At 45.7% G+C, this 13821-nt stretch overlaps 1 protein-coding gene across 1 annotated transcript in view; it reads left to right on the top strand.

Moving 5' to 3' along the window:
* The window catches only part of F13A1 (coagulation factor XIII A chain), a 767832-nt gene that overhangs the window by 388460 nt on the left and 365551 nt on the right, over positions 1–13821 (top strand). The window contains exon 8 of the mRNA XM_069613463.1: positions 12324–12462. Within this exon, the coding sequence (XP_069469564.1) occupies positions 12324–12462 (139 nt within the window). The remainder of the gene's footprint in view (positions 1–12323; positions 12463–13821) is intronic.

Genomic DNA, 13821 nt, shown 5'->3' with positions numbered 1-13821 from the left:
CAACTCTACACCTTCGCTCCAACCCTCTGTTCATCCTTTGACTTATTCCTTTTACTTGTATCAATTTAGAACCCCCCTTGCACACATGATGGGTCCTGACTGAGAATAAGTGGAGGTGCTGACTGTTGGTTTCTCCCCACAGCTTACAGGTGCGATTTTTCTGATGCACCGAGACGGGCACGCTTTTCCTTCCTTCTGAACTGCCTACTAGTGAATGCAGCAAGAAGATTGGACGCATTTGCCGGGACATTCTTTGTCCTTCTTCAACGCCAGATTTCTACTGGACGTTCGTTGTCCCTTTTACGTGGCTACATATGTTTTAGACACGAGCATGCAGGATACTCTCACTCTACAATATTCCCATCCTGATGAAGGCCCATACAAGAAAGGCTTATAATTTAGCCCACAGGGGCCAGAAACACCTTTGTGTTCACCACATGATTACAAGTCTCAGTGTCAGAATCACACACACTGTTTTATTATTGTGCAGCAGAGCACTGTGTACTGTTTTGTTATATATTGTTGTAACCCCCACCAGTTCTGTAATGGCAGAGGGTTTGTAGTCTGTTCCTCTTGAAACTGTAAATCCAAGACATTTAACTTGGAGTGATGCCACTTGTATCGTTGACTGTTATATGTTTGGAATTGTTGAGTCTCCTGCGTTTTGTCCATTGTTGACACAGATCACTCTGTGACCTATATTAAATCATCTTCGACTAAATTGAATTTGGTTTATTTGTACTAATTCACTAAGAGGTTTGTACTAATTCACTAAAAGGATTGGAGGGGCTGGTTCCCATGACCCTGTTTGTTACATTGACAATGCATTCAGCGGAAATGGTATGTGGCAACTCATCATGAATTTATGGATTTATGGAATTGTTGAATAAGAATCATGTGAATCTGTGATTTATCTCTGAATGGTCTCATGTAAGCATTACCTATTTGGATGATTGTGTGATATAGCTAAAAAGCCAACGAGCTCGGCATTATAAACAGGCCAACATAGGTAACCAAAAACATCAGTATCTTACCTACATGCATACAGCACACACCACCCGCCTCAGACATTGAATACTCCCTATGGGAAAGGTCTGAGAACTAGACGTAATTGTAGTCTTGCTTCTGATTAAGAGATGGAATCAGCCAGCATGCAAAATAGATTCGAGTTTCGGGGATATCAGGAACGGTGCATTCAGAAAGGTCCTGGTAAAGTGAAAGAATTAAAACAGGATGCTTTGTTGGAAAATAAACATATGAAGGCTTATGAAGATTAAGATATAGCATGTTTTTATTGGCTTTTACTAACCAGTTTAAACTGATTCAGGAAGATTGTTAAAAAAACATTGGAGCAGCCTATCTCTTGTTCCAGAGATTAATACAATAGTTGGAAAGCATCCTAGTGTTTCCTTCAACAGATTGTGAAATCTGAGAAATACTTTGTTCTGTAGCTACCATAAAAGTAAAAGAAAGTGTGTATACAGATCTTCGGCTTACGAAGAAGTTAAAGGAGAAGTTCTCTCAAAATGTTTAATGGTTGAAAATATTGGCCATAGTAAAAAAATATATGCTGTCATTTCTTTTTGGAAAAGTTCCTATTTAAAATGTGATGCAAATCTGCGGTAACGCCCTGCTTTTAAGGGACTTGGGGGCATCCATTTTGTATACAGAAACAGTGTAATCTGTATTTTTAATTCACTGCTCTCGCAGCAGTAATCAAGCAGGAGCCCCCTACTGGGAGCTTGAGCTTGTTACTGGCTGAGACCAGAGAATACAAAAACACGTTCACAGGACAGGCAGGCCCACAAATGCCCACCTAATACAGTAAACAAACCCTTTTCAGCAATATCATTCTGCTGAAACATGTTTGTTTACTTTATTAGGATGTCATTCATAGGACTTTGTGTTTGAACTTGATCAGGCTCTCCACCGGCAACCAGTGGAGGGCTCACAAGATTGGCGATACATGTTCTTTCTGACTGGCTTTCAACAGAACCATATCAGCAGCATTTTAAATTCTCTGGAGCCAGCCAATGACCATTTCTGGTAGTCTAAGGTATGAAGCATTGCAATAGTCCAGCCGACTGGAAATAAATGCATTTACAATTTGAACTTTGTGTGCAAAACCATAAAACTTCAACAGATATTTAAGGGACATCAATAGAAAAAAAGCATAGTGTAGATGAGGAGCCAAATGCCTCTACCGGAAGTCCCACCCCCATTTTGCTTATATGTTGGAAACCAGAAATTGTGACATGCACAACGCCAATAATGGTCCCTGTACCACGAAGCAGCCTCAAAACAAGTTATCCATTGAGAAAACCCTATATGACGTACCCGCAGAGAAATGACAGTCTTTTAAAGGAGGTTTCGGAAGAAGTGTGAAGATGAATAAAAGAGAAGACTGGTGACGTCACATGAAGCAGAAATGATGCACCCAGTGGAGATGCCAATGAAGAGCGCATATAGACCTTATAGAATCTGATTGCGAAGTGAAGAATTGAACAATATTTCATGTGCAGAATGGAGATTGCACGTGCGGAGAGCACTGAAGAAAATGCAAGCCGTTTTATAATTGTACAGCTGCTGAAATGCAAGTAGACTAAGTAACCATAAGGCTGGTTATAGGTAGTGAATAGACTGCAGGTGGTGCAGCCTATATATATACATATATATAGAGGTTTCGAGTCTCGATGTTCCTCAACATGTTTTAGCAAACTAGGACCCCATGAACAGAAGGGCTGAACGTGAGAAGCGAGGCAAGATCCTGTTGAGGTGTAATGGAAAAACACTAGACGTGCCAGGTTTTATTAATTTAATAGTGGTAAATGCGAAGGAGCTCAAAACACGGTCTCCTGTCACGTGGTCAAGATGAAAATAGACTTTGGGCAAGCTACACCGAGACTTGAAGATTAAACCATGCTCACACTCCCTTCTATTCTCAGACGCAGTGGTACTTGCACGGCCGAGTTCAAAGTCTAATTCGAATGGCAGACAGCAGCAGTGATGATGGATGTTGGGCTAATTGGGTGAGAAGGCATGGTCAAGTCCGATCCTCCAGCACATGGGGTGCCAGCTTGCATGCTGCTAGCGAGTGAAATATTCCAGAAGGGTACAAGCGTGCCAACCAATCATTGAGGGCCACATAGCAAAGAGCCCTATAGTTGGTGTAAGAGTAAAATCTGCATCCCCATCCTTCCAGTAGAGTGCTACCTCGCTTAAAGGGCCTACGGGTTCAATACTTTGTAAACATGCAATATTTGACTCTCCAAGGGTAAAGAAGAGTCAAGCTAGTGGCTTAAATTCATGGCTTTTTGCACAGGCAATGGCCATTGTCCTAAAGAGGGGGGCCAGAATGTGGCCACCCAACTGGACGCTTCTAATTTCCCAAAATAATGCGTTTGTTAATGTGTAGTCTTACTAAGACATCTGTGATGATGGGGCTATCTATTTTATGGGACACATATTGGTCTGGAGACATTTTAATTAGGTGAGCCGCAGTACATACTGTCATATCTAGGTTGATATGTTTTATCTGTAGTGGTGAGAAGAGCTTTCTGGGACCTGTAGCTCTGTGAGGTGTGAGGAATCTGGACTATTCATCCCTTCTCCACAGAGGGGAGCCACTCCCTTTAAGGCTAGGGAGGTGAGCCCACCAAGCAAGAGCCTCCCTAGGGGTCTGCAAAATTGGGACCTCACTGGCAGTGAATCCCCTTTAGGAGACAAAGGCTCCCATTCCTATGAGGAACTGTCTATCAAGAATACAGTGTCTGCACACATGGGAATTGAAAAGACGGACATTACTTGGAATCAACAAACAGTGAAATTTTTTCAATCTCTTTGGCTTCACGTAATGCTGGATTCCCCCTGAACTCAACAGTGAAAGAGGAAAAACACACCCCTTTTGCTTGTGGCAGCGACCATAAAAAAAGGAGGAACCTTGAATGGAGGAGAACGAACCCTACGCAGAGGCGAGCCTCTGACGGGAAATGTCATGGACGGGTTGAGACATGCTGGACTGCAGAGCCAGCAGTAGGGTGGAGAGCAAACTGTTTGCAAGGGAGGTGTCAGGAGGCTGGCATTCTGACAGGCAACAGAGCCAAAGTACAGAATGAGATATGGATAGTAGAAGGTCCATCTTGGCTGGTGGCGCAACCACACCGATGCTGAGACCAGACCACAGTAGAAGAATTGGATTACCAACCTCTGCATGAAAAGTGTGACAACTACCAAGCTGGGCAGAGAAATGGAAGCAAACACTCCCGAGAAGGTAACACCGGGGAGAGGGGTGAACGGTTGTTTGCATGAGTGCCAGAGAAGCCAAAACGTTACGGGAGCCTGAAAAACCCAAACGCTGGACAGGGGCAGATGCCCATTTGAGACCCTGAATTTCAGAGGGAACGAGGGCTTTGGGGAGCCCTAGAAAACTAAATAACATTGATATACAAGGCTGGAGAAGCTAAAAGGGTTGCAGCAGCCCGAATAACCCGAACATTGGATACGGGCCGACGCCCGTGAGAAACACTGCTGCGTTAAACCCATCAGAGGGCCAGAGAGCTGTGGGGAGCCCTAGACATGCAAATAATAGTGATCCAGACTGGGAACAGAGAGAACCTGGAGGGTCCCGTTACTGAAACGCAAACCAAGAACAATATCAAACATCAAATGTAGTGGAATCGCACTAAGAAAATCCTTTTTCCCTTGGAAAAATGGAAAGCATTCGATGTGTGTGAAGATTTCAGACTTGTCATGCAGAACCTAAAAAGAGGATGGAGAAATGTATGGTGAACAATTGACGAACTTTGACCATTTGATAATCATTGTTTGGACAGGGAAAGCCAGAGTGGAAAGGCCACTCCGCTGGTCGAGAACAATATGGTGAACAATTGACGAACTTTGACCATTTGATAATCATTGTTTGGACAGGGAAAGCCAGAGTGGAAAGGCCACTCCGCTGGTCTATTTTTTGTTAAGTTTTTTCTAAAGAGGTAGGGTCAGATAGCAAGTAGGTTTTGGACTATGTTGTATTGGATATTTCACAAGCACCCTTAGTTTAGTTTATTAGGTAGGAAATAGCCCCATAGAATAGGGTTACAGAGGCATTTTTCTTATTATTTAAACAAAAACCCCTGAAGATGATAACTCCTAGTCTGACTCCATCTTCTGGTTTGCCACAGAGGACAGATGTACTGCAGCAGGGTGCAGTCAAGGAAATGCATTGTGTGATATGAAATGCTGGGTTGCATGTGTACAGGGTGAGCTAAATGTGATATGGGACATGCATTCATGTGTGTATATATATACTTAGTATTGCAAAGTGCGGTGAATCTATAATGAGTGTGGTAGATTGCATTCTGAGACATATGGTCCTATCCCGCTATCAGTACTGAAGGTTGAGAGTAGGTTCTAAAAACAAAGCCCTCTGGGGCTTCCGCACCATTTTAGTCAGAGTGGAAGGGTGGACATGTATTTCAGATGGGCATTTTGCAGAATTACCTACAGAATAACTAAAGACAGAAAGATGCGCTTAAAATTATTTAATATTCCTGAAAACAAAATTCACCAATTCGTTAGTCCCAGAATACCGTCAATTCAAATAAAAGTCTACCTGCCTGAGGATACCTTATATCCAAAGGTTACAACGCTGAACCAGTAATCACATTCTTGTATATTTAAATCTTCTCTTAAAGTAGCCTACACATGTTTCACACAAGCTCTAAACAATTATTATGATTTTAGGTGTGGGCTTCTTCAGGATATATTAACTTTTTGAACATGTTTGTTCTGGTTAACAATATGCTGCTTTTGAAATTGGGATACAATCCATAATTGAGGCAACCCATCCGTCTAAATCTCAAGAAAGAAAAAGAAAACACAATAACCTACATAATGATTATATTCTTTCGTCTGAATGATATTATTTATTATGCATTTTAGTACAATACCCATTTTGAGTACTTTTAATGGATCTTCTCATCACAATATTCTTGTCTGTTTGCTTCGCACTCCAATGGATATGGTAACCCCTGCACAGTGAAGAGAGACATCTAGGAAGCGTTTGAACTGCTTCACCCAATTGGAGTCAATTCTAGTAAATGTCGTCCTATGTATGGTGCCTGTATTCTTGGAAAGGGGCAGGCATTCTGGCATGTGCTTGGGGTACGCAGACATAGGACGACAAACCATGGCATGTTAATTGAGTATCTGGCAATTGCAAGCTGCACCTGACACACAAGGCTGCATTTTTATTTGCCATATGAGCTGCATCTGGGTATATGGTGATTATACCTGGCACTGTGATGGATCGAATAATCATATGACACACTAAAGGAATGTTCAAATGATTTGTATTGGAACGCTGGGGTTGTTTGGGGTAAACATCTATAGAGTCCGTACTATCTGTAACACAACTGGGAATTCCTCTCTGGGAATAATGAAAACGAATAGCGTCAGGATGGGTCAAATAATGGTGTCAGGATCCAATTTCTCTAAATGAAACAATATAAGGGATATAGCACCCAGCTGCTTCTTGGCACTCAGATGCTCCTTTGCTCAGTTTATAATGACAGGCATATAGCTGCCATTATTTCCTTTGTCTCATTTCCAATAGGCGGAGATATAATAGTGCCCTCTCACTATTTTTAATACAGCCAGGAGGCAATCGCCTTAACCCACTCTGAGGTAATTATGGATTATAATGCACTGGTTCACTGAGTAAGGGCTATGGTATCCGACCCACTATCAGAAAACCATATGGTTCCCTTCTCACTCCAAGTAAGCGATATGGAGTTGAGGGATATGTTGTTTGTTCACACTCTTAGTAATGCACACGGTGCCCCTATCACTTTCACTAAGGGATAAGGTGTTGCTCTAATTCTCTTAGTAAGGAATGTGTTGCAGTCCTCACTTCTAGTTAGGCATATAGTGCCTTTCTCACTCTATTACTAAGGGATATGATGCCCCTATCACTCCTAGTTAGGCATGTGATGCCTTTCTCCCTCTATCACTAAGGGATATGATGCCCCTATCACTCCTAGTTAGGCATGTGATGCCTTTCTCACTCTATCACTAAGGGATATGATGCCCCTATCACTCCTAGTTAGGCATGTGATGCCTTTCTCACTCTATTACTAAGGGATATGATGCCCCTATCACTCCTAGTTAGGCATGTGATGCCTTTCTCCCTCTATCACTAAGGGATATGATGCCCCTATCACTCCTAGTTAGGCATGTGATGCCTTTCTCACTCTATCACTAAGGGATATGATGCCCCTATCACTCCTAGTTAGGCATGTGATGCCTTTCTCACTCTATCAGTAAGGGATATGATGCCCCTATCACTCCTAGTTAGGCATGTGATGCCTTTCTCATTCTATTACTAAGGGATATGATGCCCCTATCACTCCTAGTTAGGCATATGGTGCCTTTCTCACTCTATCAGTAAGGGATATGATGCCCCTATCACTCCTAGTTAGGTATATGGTGCCTTTATCATTCTATTAGTAAGGGATATGATGCTCCTATCACTCCTACTTAGGTATATGGTGCCTTTCTCACCCTGTTATTGTGGGATATGATGCCCCTATCACTCCTAGTTAAGTATATGGTGCCTTCCTCACTCTGTTAGTAAGGGATATGATGTGCTTATCACTCCTAGTTAGTTGTGCGGTGCCTTTCTCACTCTGTTAGTAAGGTAAGTAATCCCCCAATCACTCCTAGTTAGGTGTATGGGGCATGTTTCACTCTATTAGGAAGGGATATGATGTCCCCATCACTCTTAATTAGGTATATTATGCCTTTCTCACTCTATAAGTAAGGGATATGATGCTCCTTTCCCTCCTAATTAGGTATATGGTGCCTTTCTCACTCTATAAGTAAGGGATATGATGCCCCTATCACTCCTCTTAGGTATATGGTGCCGTTATCAGTCTATTAGTAAGGGATTCAATGCGCCTTTAACTCCTAGTTAGGTATATCGTGCCTATCTCACTCTATTAGTAAGAGATACAATGAGCCTTTCACTCCTAGTTAGGTATATCATGCGATTCTAAATCCTAGTTAGGTTGTCAGTGCCTTTCTAACACTATTAGTAAGGGGTGTGATGCACCTTTCACTCCTAGTAAGGTATATGGTGCCTATCTCACTCTATTAGTAAGAGATATGATGAGCCTTTTACTCCTATTTAGGTATATTGTGCCATTCTCACTCCTAGTGAGGTGGTCAGTGCCTTTCTGGCACTATTAATAAGTGATACGATGCGCCATTCACTTCCAATAAGTGATATGGTATTTTTCTATTTTTCTTTGTAAGTATGATATGATATGATATGATATGGCATTTGTAACGCGCCTATACACAGTGTTTCAAGGCGCGACGAGGCAGGGAGGGGGGAACAAGGGGAAGACAGACAGCGATCCTACTAGGCCAGGTGTCATTCAGACCGCGCAAGTGCAGGGGGAGGGGGAAGGGAAAAGTGCAAGGGGAAGGGGAGGGGGGAAGTGCAGTACATGTAAGTAGAATAAAGTAAATAAATAGGGCCAGCTGGTGGCAAGTGCAAGGTAAGTGCAGACAAGTGCTGGGAAAGGGGAGGGCTGTAGGGATACAGAAACAGTCCCTCAGTGCAGGGGTTGCCAGGGAGGCAGTGCAAGAGGAGAGTGGCTGGGCCCAGGACCGAGGTCGGTGAGAGTGGCGCAGTTGCAGATTAGGTGCAGATTCAGTCGAGAATTTAGCAGGGGAGAGGGAGAGAGAAAGCAGAAGCAAAGAGGAAGGTTTTGAGGTGCTTCCTGAACCGGAGATGGTTCTCCTCAAGTTTCAGGGAGGCAGGAAGGCTGTTCCAGAGGGAGGCCCCTGCCACGGCGAGAGATCTACCCCCAGCTCGTTGCTTCGAGAAGCGGCTGACCCTGAGGGAGTTGGAGATGGATGAGCGAAGGGCTCGGGAGGGAAGATATTTAGGAAGAGAAAGTTGAAGGTATTTAGGCCCCAAGGCCTTGTGGGCAATGCAGAGGGTTTTGAACTTAATCCTCGCAGGCACTGGGAGCCAGTGTAGAGATTTCAGTCCTGGAGAGATACGGTCCCTGGGCTTGAGGCCAAGGACAAGTCTCGCAGTTATGTTCTGGATGAGTTGCAGGGGGCGGAGAGTGGAGGCAGGCAGATTAAGATAGAGGCTATTACAGTAGTCCAGCTTCGAGAGAACCAGGGCTCGGGAGACAGTGAGCTTCTGGGGGAAGGAGAGGAAGGGAAGAATACCTCTGAGGAGGTGCAGCTGGTAGTGTGACTTCTTAGAGACGTCAGATATATGAGGAGAGAAGGAGAGTGTGGAGTCGAAGATGACCCCGAGGTTTTTTGCCTTGCAGGTAGGAGCAGGAGGAGGGCTAAGCGAGGCTGGCCAGAGAGCTACAGGGAAGGAGGGAGTGGGTGTGCCGATGAGTAGACTCTCAGTCTTACTAGCATTAAGGCAGAGGTCATTGGCGGAACACCATTCCTGCATGGCAGACAGTCAGAGATGAGGGAAGGAGAGGAGGAGGCCGAGGGTAGCCTGAAAATGAGTTGGGTGTCGTCCGCATAGCACTGAAAGTAGGGGCAGAGAGCGGCGATGCGGTGGGCAAGGAGTGCCAGATACTGGTTGAAAAGCCAGGGAGAGAGATTAGATCCCTGGGGAACACCACAAGTGGAGAAAAAGATGTCAGAGAGGAAGGACCCAAGTTGGACCTGGGAGGGTCGATTGGAAAGGAAAGAGGTCAGCCACGCCAGAGCCTGACCAGTGATACCCAGGTTATCACGGAGACGGTTGAGCAGGATGGCATGGTTGACAGTGTCAAAGGCAGAAGAGAGATCGAGCAGAATGAGAACACATGGAGTGTTGGAGTCGAGGTTCAAGAGCAGGTCCTCACGGATATTCAGAAGAGCAGTTTCCGTGCTTCTGGCCGCTCTGAAGCCAGATTGATGGTCATGGAGACTACCAACAGTTTCAGCATGGAGGTTAAGCTGGGAGATGGCCAGTTTCTCCAGGAGCTTGCCCAGGAAGGGAGTGATGGAGATTGGGCGATAGTTAGCCGGGCAGGAGGGGTCGGAAGAGGGTTTCTTGAGACGAGGGTGCACAAGGGAGTGCTTGAGGGGGATGGGAAGACTCCAGAGGTGAAGGAGTGGTTGCAGAAGTCAGCCAGGGCAGGAGCCAGGGAGTCGATGTGGTCCTTGATAGTTTTGGAGGAACAGGGGTGAACCTGTTTAGACGAGACTTTCATAGATCGGACTTGTCTGGAAACCTCGTCAGCAGAAAAAAGTGGAAAGGCAGAGAATGAGGGAGGAGGGGTGGCTGCAGAAGGGCCAGAGGAAGAGCCGGGAAGAGAGGGAGGGAGGTGATGGGAGGAGAGTGAGGACAGGATGTCATGAGTTTTTGAGATGAAGTGAGAGGCCAGTGCAGTGCAGAGGGCCTGGGAGGGGACAGGAGAGGTAGAGACTGCAGCAGGGTTGGCAAGCTCCTTGCAGATTTTAAAGAGTTCAACCGAGTTGTTGGATGCCGCAGAGATGCGGGCTTGGATAAGGGCTCTCTTTTTGGTGAGAACGGAGAGACGGTATTGCCTTTGGAGCAGCCGGCAGGCCAGTTTATCAGAGGATGAACATGAAGCACGCCATTTCCTCTCAGCCACCCTGCACTTGCGTTTTAGGGTGACGAGATCCGAGTCATACCAGGAGTTACATTTGGCTTTGGGCTTCAGGCGGATTCTCATGACAGGGGCAAGGATATCAAGAGTATCAGATATAGCAGAGTGGAGCATGGAGAGGGCTGTGTCAGGGTTGGAGTCAGCCGAAGGGGGATGGGGGGCGAGAAGGTGGCAGCGAAAGCCTCAACTGACACGCGCTTCATGGGTCGGATGACCGAGAAGGTGGGTGGCAATGATGAGGGTGGCTTTGCCTGTGGGGTAGGGAGGGTGAGGTGGGAGGTTAGGAGAAAGTGATCACTCCAGGAGGGAGGAATGGAGAGAGGGACAGAGAGGGGAAGGTCAGAAGAGATCAGAGCATCAAGAGTGTGCCCTGCAGAGTGAGTAGGCCCAGACGGGAGAATAGAGAGTGAGAGAGAGTCGCAGAGGTCACGAAAGAGTTCAGTGGGGGGACAGGAGGCATCAAGGTGGATGTTGAAGTCGCCAAGAAAGAGGAGTTGAGTGGTTGAGGACAGGAGTGAGGAGGAGAGGTCAGCCCACTCAGAGAGGAAGGAGGAAATTTGACCAGGTGGCCGATAGATAGTAGCCACGGTAAGGGAATGGCTAGGAGAGAGAGAGAGTCGGCAGACAAGACATTCGAAAGAGGAGTAGGTCTGCGTAGGAGTGACAGTGGCAGGAATCCACTCAGGGAAGATAAGGGCAACACCCCCACCTGCGCGGTTGGGCCTGGGCACTGAGAAGATCTTGTAGCCGTCAGGTAGGAGTGTGTCAAAGCTGGTGACAGAGCTGGCTGTGAACCATGTCTCAGTGAGACCGAGGACGTCAAGGTCCAGTCCCTCAAGAAGGCGACAGATATCAGAGGAATGCTTGATGGCAGAGCGAGAGTTAAGAGTGGCAATGTGGAGAAGTTTGCCAGTCTTGAAGGACTTCCGGGGATGGGTACAGATCAGAGGTACGCCCTGCGGAGGTGTAGAAGAAGGAGGTGAAGAAGGAGCACGAGAGGGGGCAGGGAGGGAGGGTAGAGGCAAGGTAGCCGAGGACAGCGGAGGCGGGACAGCGGGAGAGGAAAGGAAGTTGATGAGGCGAGGGAAGCGTCTATCAAAGAGGTGAAGGTTGGCCTGAGGACCTTGTAACGTTGTGTCCTTTCTCCCCTTCATTCAAGATGTTAGTATTTTTCTAACTCTCTTATTAAAGTATATGGTATCCTCATGTTGCCAGTTTCAGTCATCACAGGAGACAGCCCCGCATGAGCCTAGCATCTGATGTCAGACCCTGCCCATATGAGACTGGGAGTGGCATTGCATAAAGCCAGAGCCATTGGATTACTTATATAATTGTTTGTCTTACACAAAATGTGCAACTGGCTGTTGACCAGCTGACCAGCCTCAACATGTTATATTGCTCCTGAACCCTAATCGTTGCACTAGGAATCTCACTTTTACTGGTGTCGCTTTCTGTGTTGTTGCTTGAGGGAGCAGATACCTACGTTGGGAGCATTCATGCATTGCTATCCTATTTTCAAAGTGCATTGCAGCTGATAGCCTAGCTTTTATTTGGCAGAAGGCAACTTCTGATTTACTGTCACTTTGCTATAAAAGGTTCTTTTCAGCTCCCCTGCGTTGAGGCTGGATTTGTTTATATTTTGTGCCTTTCTCTCCCTGGCAGTTCTGCGGTGCATCGGGATACCAGCACGAGTTGTCACCAATTACTTCTCTGCCCATGATAACGATGCCAATTTGCAAACCGATGTGTACCTTGATGAAGATGGGAAAACAAACAACAAACTCACAAAGGACTCAATATGGTAAGCCTGCTCTGCTTAAGTATACACCACATCATTTTCTAACCACGAGTAATGCTCTGATTTCATTTAGAACGTTAGACTATCCTTTGACTAAAAAACATGGACGAATAACTTGGCGTTATGGTGAAATGTTTTCCCTTTCGGCTGTATTTTCTTTTCACCAAAATCATAGAGGTAGCAGAAGTGGCATCACATTGCCTTCAATCCTCCTGCCCATGACATCACAGCAGGTGATTGCATACCCCTTGACCCAGATGAAATCCTATGTAGTGACGTCAGACTGTATTTTGTCCCGAAGTAATCTCAGGAAGTCTACAGTTACGTGGAATAGGTTTAATAGGACACCACTTGCATCAGGTAAAGTGCCAAAGAGTGAGTCTCCATCAGTTTCTTGCTGGCTCCTGCGGCAGGTGGGTTGTGCACAAATGTCCCTGCATCACCATGCCTGTGGCTGTGACAGACTCAGGTCGTTGATCATTTGAAAGCTGGTTGTCTCCCTCCAAAATCCATGGGAGTCGCAGTTGTAACCAGTGCTTAATGTGCAAAGAACTAAGGGACAGGGCCCAAATCTTTTCTAGCCCACCTGGGACACATTGGGGCGGGCCACACTATTGCCACCACCCACAGCTGCGCCCCACAGTGTCAGGATGTTCAGGGTTGAAGCTGCAAGTCCTACTGCCCACAGTGTGTGATGGTTGCACTACCCATAGCAGGTGTGCATTTCCAGGTACCAATTGACATGACATGACACTAGTTTAAGGCAAATGTTTGAGTGCCTCATTATAAACTTCATCATTGTCCACATATTGCTCGGATTCTATAGGTAGTAAGTGAACATGCTGACCATCCATCGAAAGAAATAAAATGAGCAAACTTGCTTTCCTCCTGTGGTAAATCGTTCGATAAAAGCAGGAAAAATCATTCCTGACCTGATGAACTTGCCAAACAGGGCAGCAAAATATGTCTGTACAGGTTGGCACTAATGACAAACGCTCCTCTTGGGCAGTGGCCTTTTCCCAGGCTTTGCGCCTTTGTGGGTGTGTATGGCTAGTGACTACCTTCTTGTTGTCAATCCACACTACTGTGATATTGTGACTGTCCTGGCCACATGGGTCATCAATTCACGAATAACAATGAGCTGGCCCAGGATGAAGAGACTGTGCCCAGTTTATATTGGTGTTGCTTGTTGTGAGACAACTACAGAATGAGATTTAAAATAATAAAATTGAAAAAACACATCATAATCAGACAGAGTCTGAAAAAATAAGTCCAGGGGCTCACAAATAAGTGCCAGAGCTGAGCCCTGGCAAACACTCCCACAAGTTAAGCACTGGTTGTAACTTTTAAATGATGTTCATG

The sequence above is a fragment of the Ambystoma mexicanum genome, chromosome 5p (assembly GCF_040938575.1).
Source record: "Ambystoma mexicanum isolate Mex_15411 chromosome 5p, UKY_AmexF1_1, whole genome shotgun sequence".
NCBI classification, from domain to species: Eukaryota; Metazoa; Chordata; class Amphibia; order Caudata; family Ambystomatidae; genus Ambystoma; species Ambystoma mexicanum.
Note: the sequence above shows the minus strand (reverse complement) of the source record. Positions and strands in the feature narration are given on the sequence as shown.